This window comes from Zingiber officinale, chromosome 1B (genome assembly GCF_018446385.1).
Source record: "Zingiber officinale cultivar Zhangliang chromosome 1B, Zo_v1.1, whole genome shotgun sequence".
Taxonomy (NCBI): Eukaryota; Viridiplantae; Streptophyta; class Magnoliopsida; order Zingiberales; family Zingiberaceae; genus Zingiber; species Zingiber officinale.
The window spans coordinates 3,937,174-3,959,959 of NC_055986.1; the positions used below are offsets into that span (position 1 = coordinate 3,937,174).

The window sequence follows — 22,786 nt, forward strand, 5'->3', positions numbered from 1 at the left end:
CGTTAAACCGTAGAGTCGGACCGGCGACTATAAACCCCCCGACCACGAGCCCATAGATGCTATGGACTCGATGGTGAAGGCCCAGGCTGCTCAACCGGGTAAGGAGTTAGCCTTAAAAGGCCGACGAGCTCCGTCGTTAAAAATCTAGAGTCGCGCCGACCGGCTATAAATACCGCGCAGAAGACCGTCGAACGATGACGTTAAACCCTAGAGCCACGCCGACCGGCTATAAATACCGCGCAGAAGACCGTCGAACGGCGACGTTAAACCCTAGAGCCGCGCCGACCGGCTATAAATACCGCGCCGAAAACCGACGAGCTCCGTCGTTAAAAATCGAGAGACGAGCCGGCGTCTATAAACATCCGAGCCTAAAAATTCGGCAGGCGCTGACCCTGAAGGTCAGAAGTCGAACCGGCGACTATAAATTCACCAGTCGGAGCTAGGAGCGCCAAATAACGAGCGGTCGCAAACTACTATTTTATAAATTGATTAAGTCCGCTCGGGCGTTGATCCGTCGATACTTAGTATTCGCTGAAAACAAACAGTGCGAGCGAGCGCTGGACGCTTTCGGTAAAATCAAAAAGTTGGGTAAGTAGATTGGCCGTGTAGCAGAGAACGCTTGGAGCATAACTAACTCTAAAACTAGACGAGACGCCAATAGATAATGGAGAGCGAAAATAAAAGCAAGGGAACGCAACTTCATTAAAAGGAAAGTTCTGCCGAACGGCAAGTACAAAAATTTTACATCCGCCGAGCGGATGGAATACAGAAAATACTTGAAGCTCTCCTCACTCAGGGTCTTCGAAGTTGAAGAAGGCGTCGGGAATATCGTCTATCATGGCCGCCAGGTCGGGAGGGGGAATGCTCAGTTCGGCCGGAATATGCCCCCCCCTTCTTCAAGTAGGCCATAGTGACCTTGACAGCCTCCGCAAAGGTAGAGGACACATTGTTGCCAAACTTCGCGCCAAACCGCTCAGAGCGGAGGTAGTCCTGACGCGCCGCGGCTAGGCGACTCGGCTCTCCTTCCTTATATTTTTTTAGCGTCGCCCGGAAGGCCGTCAGTGAATCTTGGAGGACCTTCTGATCCACCTCAGCCTTGGTGCGTTCGGCTGAGCGGCCCTCTCGTTCGGCAGCCAGTTGGGCATCCAGGTCTTTAGACCGCTGATCTAGGGCTCGGACATCCACCTTCATTTTGTCCAGATCAGCGACCGCCCGCTTCTTCCTGGAGGTTGCCTTCTTCACCTCCTCTTCGCGCTTCTTGACTAAGCGCTCAAGCCGAGCCACCTCCGCAGTCAGGTCGGAGGCCTTCTTCTGCTCGGTCTCCAGAAGTTTTTCTTTTTCGGAAGCACCTCCGGAGACTTGGAGTTTCTCCATTTGATCCTCCAGCTCGGCCAAACGATGGCTAATTGCGATCTGCTCGGCCCAACGCTGCAAATAAAAATGATAAAGGTAAGACTCAAAGCAGGACGTGATTAAGTGGGAAAGGAGAGAAGCTTACCCCGGTGGCTTGCTGCATATTGCTGTTCCCGAGCTGCTTGGGCGTCATAAGGGCCACCTGAATTTGGGCATCCTCAAAAAGCTTGGCGAGCGGCCCGGTTAACGTTATCTCGTGAACAGGGCTAGAAGGCCGCTCGGAAGCCAAGAGATATTCCTCCGAGGGGAAGCGGAGTGTGGTCTTGAGGACCGGATGGCCGGCCGGAACTCCCTCGGTCGCAGCAGCTCGGCTAGAGGATTCGCCGATGGTTGAAGTCTCGCCTAAGCGACGAAGGCGGCGGCGGGTCCTGGGAGGAGACCGAGTGGGGTCGACTGTAGGTGAAGCGGTTGGAGAGTCGAGCTGGGGCGGGGTCCTGTCCGGAGAAATCACCTCAATAGTCTCCGGGATCTCACCCTCCCGATTGAGCTATTGGGGGGAGCTCCTCCGACGCTTCCGCCGAGTGTCCAGTGTGGAGTCCTCGGCCTGGCGGACTCCCAGCTCAGCTGGGGCAGAAGAAACAGGGTCCACCTCGACCTCTGCTGAGGCAGACTGAGTAACCTCTACCTCAGGGGCAGATTGCACTCCCCCCTCTCCTTCGGCTGTCGGGCGATCAGGGACCAAACCCCACTCGGCAAGCTCTTTCTTAGTGGCCGACTCAATCTCCACGGCCTTCAATTTCAGATGTTTGGTAGCCTTCGCGCGCCACATGACTTCGGCTGCAGAAGAAAAAATTAAATCAGTTAGATAAAAAGGGTAAAAGGAATAAGGAAAGTGCTAACACATGCGGTAGGGAAGGAGAACCCGGACGAGAGATAGGCCAAAGATGTACAGTACTCCCTTGAGGAGTAGCTTGTCGATCTTATACCGCTGGCCGGATAAGCAGCTGGCTGCATGAAGGAACGTCGGGCTGCTTCTGTACCTTCCGAGCTCCGGCTGGGTCGACACCGCGGTCTGCCATTTGGTTCGGAAGGCTGGCAGCTCGGGAAGGCGTATATAGAAGAAATACTCCTTCCAATGCTTGTTGGAGCTCGGCATGTTTTTGAACAAAACAAAACCTATTCTGGTTTGGAAAATAAAAGTGCCCAACTCGGACTGTTTGGGATAGAAAAAGTAATGGAATATTTTTTTGGGTCTAAGGGGAGGCTGTTCAGTTTAAAAAGGATAATTACCCCGCTCAGCAGCCTAAAAGAGTTCGGCACTAGCTGGCCGAGCGGGATGCGAAAGTAATTGCAAACTAGCAGAATAAAGGGGTGTAGAGGAAACCTTAGACCGCCCAGGAACTAGTCCCAGAAGAAACAAATAGTGCCGGACGGCGGGTCGTGAGGTCGGTTGGTCGGCGAAGGTACAATAATCTCGTGGTCGTCAGGGATCCCGTACGTCCGAGCAAGACGCCGAGCGTCCTCTTCGTCGAACCGAGTCTCCATGGTCGTGTACCACGGACCATGGGCGTCGGTGGCAGCGGGTTCGGAAGAACTCGCCATGGTCCGAAAAGGAAAGGGCGGAAGGAACCGAAGGAATCGAAGGAACAAACGGCGAAAGGAGCCTAAAGCTACGGAAGAGGACCAAAAAACTGACGAAAAGGGGCTTACTCGGGAGAAAATGGCCGGAAAAGATCGACGGAAGGGCGAAAGCTCGCTGAACGCGGGAAGCCGAAGTCGCTGGAGTTTCGCAGCAACGAAGGATGGAGACGAAGACGCATGAGCAGAAGTGTGGCGAAAGGACGAAGCGGAGGATTTATAGGGTTGAGGCCAATCGGCCTCAGCCGTTGGATGCAGGGCACGCCAATCGACACCTGCATCCAACCGATAACGTCACATCCGGCGTAAGCGGCCGTCGACAATGACGTCAACAGCGCCACGTGGCGCTCGGTCAGACGAGCGCATTTAATGTGCGCCATCACGAGGCATGGCCTTAATGGAGCGGATTGGCTCCACTTCCGAGGAGATACGAACAGCAGTGGCGGTGAGCATCAAAGCACTAAGTCACCGCCGAAGGCAGGCCGAGCAGCCGCGCCTGGTGTATACGCCGAACGGCTTACAGGACATTTTGAAAAACGGTGAGGCGACGGACACCCGCTCGGACACATAGTCCAGTCAGTCGGACTAAACGCCTCCTTTGACTAGACTTGAAGGGAAGGCAAGTGATCCGGTGGTAAGAATGGGGGACCCACTTCCAGAAGGGTCCCAGGCCAAGCTGGACGCTGAGAGGACTGGCCGATCGGACAATAGCCAAGCCGGGCAGTTAAGCAGGTCCGAGCGGAACTAAAGACAGCCCAGCTAGGGGCTTGGGTTTCCGACGCAAGAAGGGGATTAGATGGCCGAGCGGGTAGGACCGCTCGGCCAGGACACAGGGTAAGGAAGCAGGGGCCGAGCGCTCATCCTGCTCGGCCGTGACATGAGGAGAATGAGGCAAGAGGTGGTCAGGTATTAGGATAGAGGCCTTCTCAGGCGAACTGGAATACATGTCCGGTCGGGAATAAAGTTCCATCCGAGCGGACTGGAGCTTGATGCAGGAAGAAGAAGCCACATGCTCAAAGGCTAGGCAATATATAAAACCATCCGTAGGAAGATTTGGCCATCCCATCAGAGGGATGGTCGGAGCTGTAGCAGTATGGCCTCAGAGATGTTCTTCTGACAAGACCATACTGCGGTATGGCGCAGGGCATGCGAATACCTCGATGTGGGTGCCCAGGTTTCCTTGGAGGCTCTATATAAAGCCCCCATTTCTTCACCGGAGGAGGTATGCGAGCATCCGTTTTCTGAGCCACTTCTGTTGTTCCTCTTGCCTGACTTGAGCGTCGGAGGGCCGTCGCCGGGAAACCCCGCCCGGCTCGACTTTGTTGCAGGTTCGCCGGAGCACGCCAGGAGCCTGGAGGGAGCGCCACGTCCCCAGCGTCCGTTGACCACTGACTCGGACAGGAACAGTTGGGAATGGGAATGAGTGTTACATTTTGGATACCTTTGTGATTTTTTTTAAGGCAAGCAAAGAGTTTGTATAGTTGGCTTTTTGTAAATGTATGGTTGCCTTTTTGGGGAGATTCATGAAGGTATTAATTGGCGGCTTTTGTATAGTGCTTTAGTTGGTGATATATTTGTAGATGTCAATTGTTGGATTTTTGTAAAATTCTTAAGCAGAATATTATTGTTAGGTGAAAATTTTAATAAAAAGTGATGCATTTAATGAAAAAAGTGTTGCATTATTGGGCTAAAAAATTGTAAAAAAGTGTTGCTATTAATAGTTAAAAGTGTTGCACTTGTTTAAGAGTAACAAAAGAATAAGTGTTGCTATTTAAAGAAAAAAGTGTTGCATATAAAAAAGCGTTGCCTTTGCCATATATCGCGACAGTTCAAAAAAGTATTGCATAAAATGGCAAAAGCGTTGCGTTATATCTAACATGACAGGACTTAATAAGATAGAATGAAAAGTGTTACCTTAGGTATAATGCAACATTTATATGACTAAAAACAACACTTTATGGGTGATGTCTTAGCCTCAATTTGTAGTAGTATCATTTCAATCTTTTTCGATACTATTGATCAATTTAAAACTAACTTATTATTTTTGTTTTTAACCTTTCTAATCCTATGTGTCAAACATGTAAGCATGCAAGTTAAGCTCTTAAGGTTATAATCAAGTTACCACCTCCTCTAGAATCATAGCATTTATAGTTCTTATTTACCTAGTAAATTTCACTTTTAGGTATATAATATTAATTGTGTCCCACTTGATTGGTTAAGTATACTTTTGGAACTCAAGCGTTAAGTTACTTCTTATTTTGATTAACAAGAAACAAGTAAGATCTATTTTTTGAATTTATTTTGTATCCGAGTCTGGACTTATTATACACAGCTCTTTAAGATTCAAGTATCGTATCAAGGTATTTGGTTCCCAAATTGAACCTTTCAAATGCCCACTTGAATCTTTCAACTCCAAATTGAACCTTTCAATTGTCCACTTAATCTTTCAACTTCACTTCTCAATATGAAATTCTCTTACTCAAATTTTTCAACTTAAGTTGAGTATACATGTTGAACATTGTTAATTGAAAGATCCGAGTTAACTTGTTCCTTACTGTCTTAATTTTCCTTAAGGATTCCTCAGAATTTAGTTAAAATTTATGTTTAGCTTGCAGATTAAGTGGGATAGTTATTTTTTCAATTGAATTATATAATATTGTTGATATTAGATGTCATACCATCTATTTAATTTTTCACTTTAATTTTAAGCTTTCTAAGTTTTAGAGATTTTTTTCTCAATCTGCGGACCAATTCAAGTCTACCATGGATCGACTCACACAAGTTGTAGACCTAGGTAAGTCAACCCACTTTAATGAGTTGATAAAATTTTAATCCAACTCATTTAAATTATTTGACAAGACGAGCTAAATTGATGGGTCCAATTTAAATTGAGGGTTATATGGTCAATTGTGGTATTATATGTCACCATAGCGACTGCATTTTGAGAGAAATATTATTCTATTTATAACTATAAATTACCCTAAAATCCCTATTTACAAACTTAAATTTCTTCTTAGTTCCCGTGTCAGAAAAAAATTCATTCTCACTCTCTACATGTAAACTTTTCTTGTCAATTTACCTAACTGTACTCATTTTTTATAGATACAAAAGTATAAAATGAGGTATAATTTCCTTTTTTTTTTAAACATCATTTAACTAGAATCGAGTTTTTTTTTTTTTTTTTTTTTTTTTTGTGAAAAGTGCCAAGTGAAAAAATTTGTTCCCACTCCTTACATTTTTTTTGTGAAAAAAGAGTCATATACTCGATTCTAATTAAATAGTATTAAATTTAGGAGAAATTATAGCTCATTTTGTACTTTAGGTACATATTCCCTCACAACAAACAGATCAATTGATTAAGGCATAAAAATAGTGTGTGCTTATTTTGAAAAAATATACTAAATTCTTATTTAAATATACTAAATTTAGGAGAAATTATATTTTATTTTATACTTTTTAATCTAAAAAAATAAGAGTAATTAGGTAAATTATTTTGCATTAAAAAGTTGAAAGGAGGTTGTAGTAAACAAAATTGTGCATACAGGGAGAGAGTGGGAACAAAGTTTGTCTGACACAAGGACTAAGGAGTGATTTATGTTTTCTATCATAGAGTTTAGGATAATTTCCCCTATTTATAACGCATAAAGAATATTTTCAGATTTTAAATTACTAATAAAATACTATTTTTAATATATTTAAAAACTAATGGCCTAGATAATTAAGAAATCCTGTTAAAAAAAATACATTAAAAGATAGGAGGATTGTACTCGGTGTGGATTTCTTTAATTTTCAATAGTATTTGTTTGAACTTACTAAATAGCGACGCATTAACTCATCATATTGGCATTTGAATATTATGTAATTAATATTATTGTATATGTGATTTTTATATTTAAATTTGAAACTTATTTAATAATTAATTGTGTTGAACTTTCCTCTTAATCACCACATATTATTCTCTAATCAATTTATCAAGTTTTTCCTCACTTACTGGCTTATATTGTTCATTTAAACCTCTTCCGTATCCTGTAAAAAATTATTTAAAAAAAATTGAATGTTGAAAATATAATCAAGATCTCATATTATAAATACATGAAAAAATGATGAGCTTATAATTAAGATAGAAAATATTTCCATTGATACCAGTTCTTTTTAGAAAAATCTAAAAGTAAATCATCGGGTTTAGACCTAAAGTAACAATATTATATCATTATGTAAATTTTATTGGTCAACAAATGATATCAAGTCATCTATTGGTCAGCATTCAACAAATATGTATTAAGGTTTTAATTAATCTAATTAGGATTCTATCCCAACTGCTAAAGTTTCTTTCCCTTAGATCTTGTATGTTATTTTTAATTAATCCAACATCTTAAAAAGACGTCCTTTTGTTTTCATTATCATCAAAGTGTCTGATTGTGAAAACAAAAACAAAAGAACTTACACAAATTAAATATTTATCTTTGTAATTACATAGAGTAAATATTTTTAATTAATGCTTATTGAATGGTCCAGAAGAAGTGTTGCACAAATTAAATTAGTCAACTTTTACAAATTAAATAAGCTGAAAAAATGGCATTAAGAAGCGAGGTAAAAAAAATGAATAAAGGATTGATAAATTTAATGGTACAGATAAATTTCTGCTTAAGAAAGTGAGACGAAAAAAGGAATCAAAGAATTTGGTAGTATGTAGTAGATCTATCTATGTAATTATAAATTAAATATTTCTAATTAATGTTTGATTAGTCAACTTTCATTAAAAAAAAATGAATGGGAGAGAGTAGGGCTTTAAATAAACCAAGCGTTTGTGAACAAGTTTGGTGTTCAGCTTGGTAAGAGACTATTTATGTTCGTTCAATATAGACAAGATTAATTAAATAAACAAGCTTGAACAACTCGTTAAACTAAACAAACAAGCATGAACACATATGTGTTCAACTCGTTAACGTTCGTGAACAATGTTCACAAACCATATTCATTAATAAAAACTCTTTTCAATATGCTAAACAATTAATAAAATAAACAAATAAGTTTAAATTATTAAGCTCAATAACCTATCAAACAACTAAAGTTTTCAAACAGTCAAACAAGTTTTAATTGAGAACTTGATAACATCTGAACAAATTAATCAACCTTGAACCAAGCTCAAGCGAAGCTCAAATCAAGCTCAAGCCAAGTTTGAATTGAGAGCTCGATAACATCAAAACAAGGCAAGCTTCAAACCAGCTCAAGCTCATAAAACATAAACCAAGCCAAGCTTGAACAATCATTTCAAAAGCTTGGTTCATTTTAAGCTCGGCTCGGCTCGGCTCGGCTCGATTATCTTATTAAATAAGTTTGAACACTCCAAAGCTCGACTCGGCTCGGCTCGTTTACAACCTTAGGAGAGAGAGTTTAATTGAATTGAATAATGCCATGATGGGTTAGTTAGATAGATTATTTTTTATAATTATATTATATATTAAATATTTTTAATCAATCCTGGCAGAGTCAACTTCATCTAAGCGTAGAGGCCGAAGTCTTCAGGTTTACTTTGATCTCCAACTTCCTTTTTGCAATATTTGCAGCCGGAGACTATTTTGTAGTTGGCAGAAACATCGCTCAACTTTGCTTTGATCTCCAACTTCCTTTTAGCAATATTTGCAGAAGCATCGGCCACTCAACGGCAGAGTCAATTTTTTTTTCTCATTCTTCAGGTTTACTTTGATCTCCAACTTCCTTTTTTGCAATATTTGCAGCCGGAGACTATTATGTAGTTGGCAGAAACATCGCTCAACTTTGCTTTGATCTCCAACTTCCTTTTAGCAATATTTGCTTCTTGAGAGTATTCCGTAGTTTGCCAGAAGCATCGGCCACTCAACGGCAGCAACGATCACCTCCTGATCCACTTTATTTGGAGGTACTCAAATTAATCTCTTATACATATTACTTTGCCATATTAATCCTTATAATTTGCCATCAATCAAATCAATAGTTCGATCTACTATACGATCGACGTGAGTCCTTGATGACTGCTGTCTTTGTTTTGTTTTTGCAGTTCTTTTGGCTTGCAGATCTGAAAGAAGAACAAGGATCTGCGGCTGCTCTCTTCTGCAATTAATTAAATGGCGTTCCTACTAACAGCGGGGGGATGGTTCGCGCCTTTCTTCATCCAGAACTTGGTCGATAAGGCCAGCAACAAAGCCATCCAACTGTTTGCCGAGGGCCAGGGTTTCGAGGAGGACATGGATAAGCTGTGCACGTCGCTGCTGAAGACTCAAATCATCCTTGACGAGGTACAGAGTAGTGGGAGCAACAGCACCAAGTGGAAGACATTGATGCAGGAACTCAAGGATGCTGCTTATGATGCTGAGGACTTGATAGATGAGTTCCAATACCATGTCTTCAAGAAGAAGATCAAAGATGAAGAAAAGTACGAGGCAAGTGGCTCCATTGGCCTTCCAAACATTTTGTCTAGAGCAAAAAAAAAGTTGTTTGGGTCTTCTTATTATATGAGAGAGAGAGTGAGGAGGATTCAAGGAAAGCTGGAGAGAATTGCTAATAGTATGGAGAGCATCAAGAATGTGTTACCACGAAATGATAAAGGGATGCAACCTGAGGTGAAGTTTCAGGCCAGAGAATCATGCTCTTCCCCGGTGACGGACATATTGTTTGGCAGAGACAAAGAACTGAACCAAGTAGTAGACTGGTTGTTGGGGTCAGCTAGTCAGGTGGAACTTGAATCTGGATTTGCCAACGATACCTTCTCCGTCTTGCCCATCGTCGGGATAGGAGGGGCTGGAAAGACTACTCTTGCTCAGTATGTGCACAGAGACGACAGAGTTCAGGATCATTTTCACCTCAAGATTTGGATCTGTGTGCCTGACAATTTCACTGTACAGGGACTCACTAAATCTATAATAGAGTCAGTAACTCTACAAAAACAATATGATAGTATGAGGTTAGAACCTCTTCAAAAAATACTCCAGCAGCATATTGCGAAAAAGAAGTTTCTGCTTTTTCTTGACGACATGTGGAGCGATGAAAAAAGTATCTGGGAGAACTTCTGTGCACTACTCAAAGTTGGAGCTCATGGTAGCAAAATCATTGTTACTACTCGAGATATGAAAGTTTCTAAAATGGTTAGCCTGGTGGAACCGATCTTACTCCATGGTTTAGACGAAGATGCCTTTTGGCAATTGTTCAATAAATGCTCATTTGGCACACTCAATCCTAAAGACTATCCGGAGCTAGAAAACATTGGTAGAAAGATTGCTCATAGGTTGAAGGGCTCACCATTAGCTGCAAAGACACTTGGCAGAGTTCTGCAATCAAATTTGTGTCAGCAACACTGGGCCACCGTAATGGAAAGCGATATATGGAAAGTAAAACAAGATGAAGATAGCATTATGCCAGCTCTGCATTTAAGTTATCAATATCTTAATGAAAATCTGAAGCAGTGCTTTGCTTTTTGCTCACTGTTTCCTAAAGACTACGAATTCAATAAAGACAAATTGATTCAAATGTGGATGGCTGAAGGCTTCATCGAAGATAAAAACACAAATAGGATGGAAGATGTTGGAAGTGACTATTTCCTTGAGTTTGTTAATAGGTCTTTCTTTGAAGAATTCGGAAATTATGGATTATATCACTTTGTGATGCATGACCTTATACATGATTTAGCTGAGATGATTGCTGCAGAAGAGACATGTAGAATTAAAAGTAACGAACGAAGAAAGATGCTTGCCACAGTTCGGCATCTACGAGTAGAAGAAAGAATATTACCGTTGGAGTTCTCTGGATTCGACAAGTTGCGCACCTTGGTGTTGAGAAATTCACCTCCCAATAGCCTCTTTGGAAAACTAAGAAGCATTCGCGTTCTGGATGTAAGTAGGTGTCACTTCCGGGAGTTATCTAAACATATTGATAAATTGATTCACCTCCGTTACCTTGATTTATCATACAATTCTGAAATTAAAATTTTACCTAACTCATTAGGCGACCTTTATAATTTGCAAACACTGAAGGTAAAAGGTTGTTCTAAACTAGAGTCTATACCACAAGAATTGGGTAAGTTGGTCAATTTGAGACACATTGATGCAAATTGCAAGTTTTGGGTGCTAATGAAGGATGTACGGAGACTAACTAATCTTCAAGAATTGCCAACATTTCGTGTTCAAGAGGACGATGCACACAAGCTTGGACAACTAAAGGATATGACACAGCTTCATGGAACACTTAATATTCAAAATCTTGAGAATGTTGTCGATAGCAAAGAAGCACATCATGCTGAGTTAAAGAACAAAGTCCACCTAAAAGAATTGGAGTTGGAATGGAATGATGAGAAGGATGCCAAGTTGGAAGAGGAAGTAATTGAAGGTCTGCAGCCACACGAATCACTAAAAAAATTGAGAATTAGAGGGTACAACGGAGCTAAGTCACCTAGTTGGTTGATGCCAAAAGTTCTATCGAACTTGGAAAAACTTGACTTAGTAGATTGCAAGGGATGGGACGATGTTCTGCCATTTATTGGTCAACGTTTGCATCTGATTAAACTTTACATGATCAACATGCCTGCTTTGAAACAACTGAGTCATGAATTTGAAGGCAAGTGTTTTCCAAAGTTGGAAGTGCTTTATTTATTTGATTTGCCGGCATTGGAGGAGTGGTCTTGGACCGAGGGCAGAGATCTATTTCCCTGCATGCGTAAACTCTGTGTTCAAATATGTCCAAAACTAAAGAGATTACCTCCCTTCCCTCCTTCCCTAGAAAAATTGACAATAGTAAGGTGTCCCAAGCTCATATTAAATAGCAAAACGGAAGTTGACGAGGAAGGTGGCCGCCATTTCCCACCCTCACTCAAGGTATTGGAATTGATCAACTGTGGCGAATATGCAAAACTTTTGCCCGACTGCTTGCACAACCTTTGTTTAGTTACTAGATTGGAAATAGGCCATTGTCCACACATAACGTCTATTCCTCTGGTTCAATTGGTAGAACTGCAATACTTAAACATCTCTAACTGTGATGAGTTGCGAAGGATGGAGTGCTTAGGACTCCTTATATCCCTCAAGAAATTGAAGATCGTAGGATGTCCTAAGCTGGTTCAGTTGGATGTAGAAGATGAGCGAGCACAGAGCTTGTCATCTCTGCTTAAATTATGCGTGGACAACACTGATCTGCTTAAAATGTTTCCTCTGAGAAACTCACTGTCATTCATCACAAAACTTCAAATTGAATCATGTTCTGAGGAGGTGATATTTATAGAGCCGATATTGGTGCGAAGCCTCACTGCTGTTACATCTTTAAGATTCATTGATTGCGATAAACTGCAATCTCTTCCAACTGAGCTGCTGCATTGCCTTCCCTTCCTAGAAAAATTAGTGATGTATCACTGTCCACAGCTCCAATCACTGCCAGAGAAAGGAATTCTTCCCTCCCTACGGATATTAAAAATAGACGACTGTCCACGGATCCAATCACTGTCAGAGAAAGGACTTCCTCCCCTTCTCGAAGAACTAAATATATTTGATTGTCCACAGATCCGAGCGATGCCAGAGGATGGGCTTCCCATGTCACTAATTTTTTTCCATTGCTTTGGCGATGTTCATCCAACGCTGAAGGAGCAGTCAGAAAAGTTCTACGCGGATAGAAAAAGGAGAGTAAGTACCCTTGACGCCAGTTATTTTCATGTATAAAGAGCATTTATTTTGCATTCCTTCTATTGTATTTTTAGTTAATCTTGGCAATAGAAGAATACTCTCTTTTCACGTATATACGATTCATCAACTTTTTTCTTTGCCATACAATTTTTTTTTTCCTTTTGTCCAAGCTCCCAAATGTCTTTGCTTTTTTGTTTAGATCTTTGATAATTAGCATTATTTACATTGCTCATTCTTCTTTTTTTTCTCTTGTATTGCATGTAATTTACACGGTTAGCTTACGACGGCAAGGTTGGAATTGGAATGAGAACGTGGACGGTTCAATTAATTATCACAACAAGGATATGGTTCTTCATGGGCATAATGTGCATAAGACAAAAGGTAAAAAGCATCTTTTGGAGTTTGCTAATAATAATATTCAAGTGAAGTGATGGCTTAGGCATATGTTCCCATGGAAATATATGGTGTCTTTAGAATCACTTGCTAGGGAACAAAATTTGTTTATGGTGTATCGGTGTGGATTTCTAATTTATTTAATTTTTTCTGTATCGTGTGAGCTTGCAAAATGGATACTTGTAGATTTTTTTTTAGAAATTGTCATGATTTAGACCTTAAAAATTAGATTTCCTTTAATGAGAAGAATTTCTAGTGAAAGATAAATTACAATGTAGGATGAAAATTGTTGATTTGGGTTTACCACTTGAATATTCATTCATACAGACTAATTAATGGCTCAATTTGTATTTTCCTTTGTGTATTTTATTCTCACGGACCAAAAACGACTGTATTAATATAATTATTCATAGTTCAACTCTTAAAGAGTATTTTTGGCTTGCACAATCTTGAATTAACTATTTTATACTTTTTTCTGCATATTGATTTATATTTTCATTTTTCCTCCACGGATATTTATTTATAGTGGTGAATTTATTATTTTGTTGGATACAAACAACCGCGAGATCTTTGTCGCCATCATCTCTAAATTTGATAAATTTTTAATGAAAAATGAAAAGTGTAGCTAAATATTTAGTGAAAGCTAATCCTTCAATCCTCTATATTAGTTCATTGAAATAGGGACTGGATTGAAAGAAAAACAATATGAAGGTGCTTTGTACAAATGAGTTCATAATTTCTAGATTGTATCCGAAGTCGAACAGTTGCTCGTTGCCCTCTCCTTGTAGTACTCCGTCTCCGATATCGCTCTCTCTTTCCCTGCAGAAGAAAACGAGACGGAGGCAATCAATGCCATGTGTTGAATCCGAGAAAGCATGAGAGATTGCTAGAGATTTCAGGCTGGGAATAGACTGAAGCGAGGAAAGATGCGTGACAGAAGATGATCAATTGGGCTGAGCTCCTCTACTTAGGTTGAGATCCACTAGCCACTAGGTGATCTAGCTAGGGTTGCTTGGCAGGAGGCGGCAGCGGTAGCGGCGGTGATGAGGGTGGTGGTGGGGAAGTAAAGACAACACATGTAGCCGTTCAGTATATCCAAATTTCAATTATTTATCAATTGAGTGACGAATTTAGGAATTCAAGCATGGAGAGATAATTTTTAAACGGAACATGTAACTATATCCTCTATCTTCGTCGGTGAATCTCATAATACTAGAGGATCCACCGCTACCATTTTTACCATTTACGTTTTTTTTTTCAAAAAAACTTGTTATATATTTTAAGAAAGCTAGGCAGAAGGATGTGAGTATTTGTCTTCGTTGCAGGAGTTGTGATGCGGATAGAAGAGTAATTTTATTTTAATTATTTTTATCGAGTTTAATATTTAGGGTATTTTGATATTTCTGGTATTTATAGATTATCATTTACCTTCATATTTGTTAATTTTTTACTATTAGAATTTTTATTAAAAAAATTTCTTTTTTGCAAGATTTCTTTTCTTTCTTCTAACTTACAAAATAGGAATTATCCTTTCTTTAGTCTCAGAGGTTGAGTCTATATATACGTGTTTGTTTAGTCAGTCGATATTTAAGGGGAGTTTTTTATTAATGTTATTTTTTGGCAGAGCCGTTATTTTCCTAATTGCTGGTATTCTTCTTCAAATCACTTCAGTATCCGTGTGTGAATCAATAGATTTGATAATTGATTTCGGTATTCGTGCGTAAATCAACGAAATCGATAATTATCCGTTACATCAGTTTGGTATCAGAGTGAGATTGTACGAGAAGTTTTACTTTTCTATTTCCTGATTTTCTTTTATGAATCAACAGGTTGTAGAAGTATTGAATTTGATATTCATGCACGAATCAACAGATCTAATAGATACCCAAGTCGCTTTCGATATTCGTGCATAAATCATCGAATTTGATATTTATCCGTTACATCATCTTTTATTGCATCACACCAAAAAGACAATAATATGTCGACAATGCTTTTAATGATGATATGACCAATAATTCGAGAGTGAATTTTTTCCACTATGGAGAGAATGATGCAAACAAAAGAGCAATTTGAGAACGGAATTTTAATATTTTTATTATTTTTATCGAGAGTATTTTTATATTTCTAGTATTCATAAGTTAGAGCATCCTCTTTTGTTAATTTCTTACAATTAAGAAATTTACTTTTTTGATAGGATTTTTTTCTTTCTTATAAAATAAGAATTGAGGTTGATATATCAGGATTTTTTTACCATTCTTTAGTCTTAAAATTTGAGTCTATACGAAGATTTGTTCAGTGAATGTTTAGGGAGAGTTTTTTATTAATATTATTTTCGACAGAGTCCTTATTTTCCTAATTCTTGATATTTTTCTTTGAATCAACAAATTTAGAAGATCGTTTCAAGTATTCTTGCGTGAAGCAACGGTTTTAATAGATTAAATCGATTTTAATATTCATGCATAAATCAACGAAATCGATAATTACTGCTACATCAAATTATGAATGCTTTAACCACGGATGCACTCAAAAACCCAACCATGTTTCTTTCCTCTTGTCTTAATATCCTGAAGAATATCTGAGAGAAGATTCAAGTCTTTTTTATGGTCATAAAGCAATAAGCCTTTAATGAGATCTGTGATCTCTTTTAATTGCTAAGGCACATGCTCACCTTCTTAGAAAATTTACGCTGAAATATTGGCTTTCCCTTAATGATATCAACACCAGGTCTGTTTCCCTCTTTTTTTGTATTAACACAATCGTTCTGTAATATATTGTTTATGACGTGCAAGAATTTGAGATCTTAATCAAGCACTATTTTTTTTAATGAAAATTGTTAGGATATAATTGCTTCGTAGATCAGATCGAATCCGAAGTGCTCTATTGCAATTGCTCCTTGATGCATCATGTGTACCTCTTGGTTGCTATGTTTTAAAGAGAATCCAGATAAGATTAAAGATCTCATTTCTCACATTATACTGTCTTTGATATTCTTGGCACCCTGTTTTTTCAGATCGAATTGTGAGGATATACTGACGTAGATATGGTTTAACTTCCCTAATTGATCAGGAGTTGGTGAATGAACCATTTTATATTTGGAAATGAATTCAAAGTGTTGGAACCTTGACGCCGCTAAGGGGGTGAATAGTTTCTCATCGAAATAGATCGCTTCTTATAATGTTAGTGCACAGTGAAATACAAAAACAAGCTAACAATACGAAAACTAACCTAAAATAAGAAGGAAGAAGATAACAAACCAAACACAAACTCTAACACGATGCGATTATGTGGTTCGAAGATAACTTACTCCTACTCCACGGTTATCCATAAATGGACAATCATGATCCGTCGGTAGATGACTCCCCGAAAAGCTCCGTCTAGCATAACTCCTTGTGGGTGGAGAAACCTCACCACACTTCTTGATCACACAACCTTGGATCACACAAGAGGGTCTTGGAGACTCTAATAGACTTTAATCAAGTTTAAATTTCTCACCAAGGTCAGTCACGCCAAGCTCTATTTAATAGAGTTGGGGAGGAAAACAGTAAATTGTTTTCCTGCTACTAGACAACTGATGTAGACACTAATCAACTGGCCTTTAAGTGAAGCCGCCCGTTACACCCCAACGGTCGGCTACAAGTCGACTGATCACATACCAGTTGACTGGTGTCAGTCGACTGCCATAGTGACCAGTCGACTAGCTTAGCAAATAGTAGCCTCATAGCTCATTGTTCCTCAACCACCAATCAACTTTTTACCCTGAGTACACTCACAGCACTCGTCCTCGCCTGTAAAATTCTTGACCTTACCTTTTAGCCTCCTCCATCAGCCTTGTGTTCCTTAGATGTCTTCTCATCCTTCACGCTTTACCTTCAAGAGCTTCCATCGGCTTTGTTCTTGTTGTCGAGTCTTCAATTACCAAGAGATTGTGCCTCCGGAACTTCAATCTTGCCAAGAGCTCCTCTCTTCGAGACTTTATCCTTGCCAAGTCACACTTGAATTTACATTGCCAAGACTACATGCTTGGACTTACACCGCCAAGACTCATCCTTGGATTTTCCTTTGCCAAAATTACACTTGGTCTTTCCTTGTTGTACATGCATCCTGCACATTCATAATATATGCATATCAAATATAATAATAAAGTTAACTTAAACTTTTGTCCAAACATTAAAATATAGGATCACATAAATTACTCTAACGTATAATACTTCTTGAACTTTAAATAATATTAAGGTAATTCCAACATCAACTTGTTTTATCTTTCTAATAAAACTAAGTTCCACTCTATAGTTGAATTTCATGAGAGTTAAATCTGAAATCCTTGCATAGAGGAAAAGACTGAATGATGATTCCATGTCAATACTTGTTTGGTGTGTGCATTTATCTGATCTCCATTATGATGTTTTCTTCACTCTGATTCTGCATTGCTCCTTTGGATGTTTTTTTTTAATTCAGCTACTTAATTGCTTCTATGGGGCTAGTTTTGTGGAGTTTGGGACTTGCATACCTTGATGTATGCGCACTAAAGATCAAAAGAGACCTCAGGGCTGGCTAAGGCATGGCCTATGCCTAGGGCCCCTATTATATTGGGGCCCACAAATTTTACATATATATCTATATAAATCAAATATGAATATTAATTTTAAAATATATGAGTTTAGATATTAAGTATTTAAAATTATAGCTAAAATAAATTTTAGTCGAGATTTATTTTCATTGGTAGTTTTAATTTTTTACTAGCTAAACTATATTTGGTCAAAAAATTAAAATTTTTTATAAATTAAATCTGGATCGTTTTTATTTTTTTACTCATGTTAGATTTAATTGATAATTTTAATTTTTTACTATTAAAATTAGATTTGGTTGGTAATTTTTTTTATTTTTTTATTAAAATTTAATTAGTAATTTTAAATTTTTTACTGTTAAAAAATTAATTTATTAATCAAAATTAAATTTTGTTAATAAATTAAAAATATTTATTGATTATACTTAATTAATAGTTTTTTATTAAAATATGCATATTTAATATTGTAGTATTATTTGTTTCTTAACTTTTATTTTTCTTTCACTTTTTCAATAATTCACCATCGATATTTTCTAGCTAAATATTTTTGACTAAATAAATTTTATTAATAATTTATCAAAGTTAAAATTGATAAAAAGACAGTTTAGTTCACGAAACTTCCATCAATAAGGGATTTCGAGGAAGAGTATATTATAAGTAGTGACTATATCTAGTAGTCAAACCTATTTCTTCTAGGTCACACAATAATTTTACCGTTATGTCGAGACTTTCCTTCCTCGAAGTTAAAAATAATTGATATTTTTTTAAAAAAATTGTAATTAAAATGTATATTAATAATGAAAAATGATATGCACAAGGAAAAAAACTCAATGAAAACCTCAAGGATAGACACATAAAATGATGGGGCCCACAAAAAGTGAAATGGTGAGCCATGACTTTATGTGTCTATCCTTGAGATTTTCATTGAGTTTTTTCCTTGTGCATATCATTGCTCATTAATAATATTCCAATAATTTATTACTTGTTTCTAAATTAGTTAATATAAAATATTTTAAATTTTTAGGTTTGACCTAAGATAAAATTATTGCTACTTAGCCTGACTACCACTTCCAATTGTATAAATAATCATTGACAATATATAAAATTGTCCTTTTAAATTTTACTAATAAAAATAAATGTCGCCCCAAGGACATAGTTGAGTTGACTAATACTTAATAGATATTGTTACAATGAGCAAGGTGTCGAATCTCGACAAAACCAAGACAAATACTCTTCCCACAGTGACCAACTGTAGCTACCCGATTTATCTCCTTACAGATGCTTGTAGGGTCGATCGTGTTGGACTGTTAGGGTGGCAAATTCCACCTTTTGCTATAACTAATAAAATTAAATATTTCTAATAATATGTATTTAAAGAAATATTAAATTTTTTTCATGGTTTAAAGTGCCATATCGAAACAGGCGAAACGCCTCGTTCCGCTTGGCGACCGGTACCGGCACGACCCCGGCACCAGACCCACGACAGGTGCGACGTGTTGCGCGACCCCGTGGTCACAGCGGAGGAGTCATTCGATCCTGCAACAATAGCGGAGGGGTCATTACGATCCTGTAACAGTAGCGGAGGTGCGACGTCTTTGTTTTGTTTTTGCTGTTCTTTTGGCTTGCAGATCTGAAAGAAGAGCAAAGATTTGCTCTCTTCTGCAATCAGGTGGCGGTGTCACTAACAGTGGGGGGATGGTTGGCGCAGGCCTTTATCCAGACCTTGATCGATAAGGCCAGCGACAAAGCCATCCAACTGTTTGCCGAGCGCCGGGGTTTTGCAGAGGACATGAAAAAGCTGCACACGTCGCTGCTGCAGACGCAAATCACCCTTGACGAGGTACAGAGTAGTCGGAGCAACAACATCAAGTGGAAGACATTGATGCAGGAACTCAAGGATGCTTCTTATGATGCTGAGGATTTGATAGATGAGTTCCAATACAATATCCTCAGGCAGAAGATCAAAGGTGAAGAAGAGGACAAGGCAAGTGGCTCCAGTGGCCTTCTAAGCATTTTGCCTGCTGCAAAAAAATTGTTTGGTTCTTCCTATGATGAGAGAGCTAGAGTGAGGGAGATTCAAGGAAGGTTGGAGACTAGTATGAAGAGCATCGTGAATCTGCCAGCAACACATGATAGAGGGAAGCAACCTGAGGTGAAGTTTCAGGCCAGAGAATCATGCTCTTCCCCGGTGGCGGACAAATTGATTGGCAGAGAGAAAGAACTGAATCAAGTGGTAGAGTGGTTGTTGGGGTCAGCTAATCAGGTGGAACCTGCATACGGATTTGTCAACGATACCTTCTCTATCTTGCCCATTGTCGGGATAGGAGGTGCTGGAAAGACTACTCTTGTTCAGTATGCGCACAAAGACAATAGAGTTCAGGATCATTTTCACCTCAAGATTTGGGTCTGTGTGTCTGACAATTTCACTGTGCAGGGACTCACTAAATCTATAATAGAGTCAGTAACTCTACAAAAACAAGATGAGAATATGGGGTTAGAACCTCTTCAAAAAATACTCCATCAGCATATTGTGAAAAAGAAGTTTCTGCTTGTTCTTGACGACGTGTGGAGCGATGATAAGAGTATCTGGGAGAAATTCTGTGCACTACTCAAAGTTGGAGCTCATGGTAGCAAAATCATTGTTACAACTCGGGGCATGAAAGTTTCTAAAATGGTTAGCCTGGCAGAACCAATCTTGCTCCATGGTTTAGACGAAGATGCCTTTTGGCAATTGTTCAACGAATGCTCATTTGGCACACTCAACCCTGAAGACTATCCGGGGCTAGAAGACATTGGTAGAAAGATTGCTCGCAAGTTGAAGGGCTCACCATTAGCTGCAAAGACAATTGGCAGGGTTCTGCGATCAAATATATGCCAGCAACAGTGGGCCACCGTAATGGAGAGTGACATATGGAAAGTAAAACAAGATGAAGATGATATTATGCCAGCTCTGCAGTTAAGTTATCAATATCTTGATGAAAATTTGAAGCATTGTTTTGCTTTTTGCTCGTTGTTTCCTAAAGATCACAAATTCGATAAAACTGAGTTGGTTCGAATGTGGATGGCTGAAGGCTTCATTAATGAAGATAAAAACACAAAGAGTATGGAAGACGTTGGAAGCGACTATTTTCTTGAGTTTGTTAACAATTCTTTTTTTCAAGAATCAGATATCATTATGAATTTTGGGATGGATTTGGGATTAGAATTGTGATGCATGACCTTATACATGATTTAGCTGAGATGATTTCTACGGAAGAGACATGCAGGATTGAAAATAGCAGACACACAAAGCCGGCTTCCACAACTCGACATTTACGAGTAGAAAAAGAAAAATTGCCGCTGGAGTTCTCAGGATACAACAAGTTGCGTACCTTGGTGTTGAAACTTTCACTACCCGATAGCAGCCTCTTTGAAATACTAAGAAGCATTCGCGTTCTGGTTGTAAGTTGGTGTGGCTTGCTGGAGTTATCTGAGCATATTGGTAAATTGATTCACCTCCGTTATCTTGATATATCATATTCTAAAATTAAAATTTTGCCTGACTCATTATGTGACCTTTATAATTTGCAAACACTGAAGGCAGAATATTGTTATGAACTAGAGTCCATACCACAAGAATTGGGTAAATTGGTCAATTTGAGACACTTTGATATATCAAACAATTTTAAAATTAAAATTCTGCCCGACTCATTGTGCGACCTTTATAATTTGCAAACACTGAAGGTAAATGGTTGTTCTGAACTAGAGTCTATACCACAAGAATTGGGTAAGTTGGTCAATCTGAGACACATTGATGCAGATAAAAAAATTTGGTTGATGATAAAGGATGTATGGAGACTAACTAATCTTCAAGAATTGCCAACATTTAGTGTTCGAGAGGATGATGAACTCAAACTTGGACAACTAAAGGATTTGACACAGCTTCATGGAACACTTTGTATTCAAAATCTTGAGAATGTTGTTGATGGCAAAGAAGCACAGCGGGCTAAGTTAAAGAGCAAAGTCCACCTAAAAGAATTGGGGTTGGAATGGAATCTGAGATTGGATGGTGCTAAGGATGCCAAATTGGACGAGGAAGTAATTGAAGGTCTGCAGCCACATGAATCACTCAAAATATTGACAATTAGATGGTACAATGGAGGTAGGTCGCCTAGTTGGTTGATGCCAAAAGTTCTACCCAATTTGGAAAAACTTGAATTAGAAAATTGCATGGAGTGGGATGACGTTCTGCCATTTATTTGTCAACGTTTGCATCTAATTGAACTTCGCATGACCGGCATGCCTGCTTTGAAACGACTGAGTCATGAATTTGAAGGCAAGTGTTTTCCAAAGTTGCAAGTGCTTAAGTTATGCAAATTTAAAGCACTGAGAGAGTGGTCTTGCACTGAGGGCAAAGATCTATTTCCCTGCCTGCGTGAACTTTGTGTCATAGATTGTCCCAAACTAAAGAGATTACCGCCCTTCCCTCCTTCCCTAGAAATGTTGACAATAGAATGCTGTCCCAGGCTCATATTAAATAGCAAAACGGAAGATGACGAGGAAGGTGGCCGCCATCTACCGCCGTCACTCAAGGAATTGAAATTGACCAACTGTGGCGAATAAGCAAAACTTTTGTCCGACTGCTTGCACAACCTTACTCGATTGGAAATAAATGATTGTCTATACATACCGTCTATTTCTCTGGTTCAACTGGTCGAACTGCAATGCTTGTGCATCTCTGATTGTGATGAGTTGAGAAGGATAGAGTGCCTAGGACTCCTTAAATCCCTCAAAGAATTGAAGATTGTAGAATGTCCTAAGCTGGTTCAGTTGGATGTAGGAGATGAGCAAGCAGGAAGCTTGTCATCTCTGCGTAAATTATGCGTGGACAATACTGCTCTGCTTAAAATGTTTCTTTTAAGAAACTCACTGCCATTCTGTTAAAAGAAGAAGAGGGAGAGAGCGAGAGCAAGAAATAACATAAGAGCAATAAAATCTATTGTTCATTGATATTTGCCCTAAGGACAATACAATATATAGGATTTAAACAAGTACTCGGTCAATTAACCAATTAACAAATAATAGAATAATTCTAAAAATTATTCTAATAATTATAACAGAATTATTAGAATAATCCTAATACTTAATTTGAGTTGATTTGGTAATTTGACCCGGTTAATCTAGATAATTTCTCTTTTATCTCTATTACCCCCGACAA

The 22,786-nt window shown here is 38.9% G+C and overlaps 3 protein-coding genes across 4 annotated transcripts; all 3 read left to right on the plus strand.

The window, feature by feature from the left end:
- Positions 1-8,510: 8,510 nt before the first annotated feature.
- On the plus strand, positions 8,511-13,013 carry LOC122047348 (disease resistance protein RGA2-like). Of its 2 annotated transcripts, XM_042608560.1 has the most exons (3): positions 8,511-8,890; positions 9,029-12,632; positions 12,910-13,013. In XM_042608560.1, the coding sequence occupies exons 2-3, from the start codon at positions 9,096-9,098 to the stop codon at positions 12,937-12,939; spliced, it is 3,567 nt and encodes a 1,188-aa protein (XP_042464494.1). In that variant the 5' UTR covers positions 8,511-8,890; positions 9,029-9,095; the 3' UTR covers positions 12,940-13,013. The 2 variants fall into 2 exon arrangements, with proteins under 2 accessions (XP_042464494.1, XP_042464484.1); XM_042608550.1 differs by having other exon boundaries at positions 9,029-13,013.
- A 5,766-nt stretch (positions 13,014-18,779) lies between these two features.
- Positions 18,780-20,800, plus strand: LOC122047217 (disease resistance protein RGA2-like). Its single transcript, XM_042608760.1, has 3 exons — positions 18,780-18,895; positions 18,996-19,075; positions 19,218-20,800. Exons 1-3 carry the CDS (start codon positions 18,780-18,782, stop codon positions 20,798-20,800), a joined length of 1,779 nt encoding a protein of 592 aa, XP_042464694.1.
- A 29-nt stretch (positions 20,801-20,829) lies between these two features.
- On the plus strand, positions 20,830-22,191 carry LOC122047965 (putative disease resistance protein RGA1). Its single transcript, XM_042609832.1, has one exon. The coding sequence runs from the start codon at positions 20,830-20,832 to the stop codon at positions 22,189-22,191; it is 1,362 nt and encodes a 453-aa protein (XP_042465766.1).
- Positions 22,192-22,786: the final 595 nt, after the last annotated feature.

Coding starts and splice junctions, on each gene's coding strand:
- LOC122047348 (XM_042608550.1), top strand. CDS start 9,096: ATGGCGTTCCTACTAACAGCGGGGGGATGGTTCGCGCCTTTCTTCATC.
- LOC122047965 (XM_042609832.1), top strand. CDS start 20,830: ATGATTTCTACGGAAGAGACATGCAGGATTGAAAATAGCAGACACACA.
- LOC122047217 (XM_042608760.1), top strand. CDS start 18,780: ATGAGCAAGGTGTCGAATCTCGACAAAACCAAGACAAATACTCTTCCC. Junction 18,896..18,995: donor AGGGTCGATCGTGTTGGACT/GTTAGGGTGGCA, acceptor CATGGTTTAAAG/TGCCATATCGAAACAGGCGA. Junction 19,076..19,217: donor CGGCACCAGACCCACGACAG/GTGCGACGTGTT, acceptor TTTGGCTTGCAG/ATCTGAAAGAAGAGCAAAGA.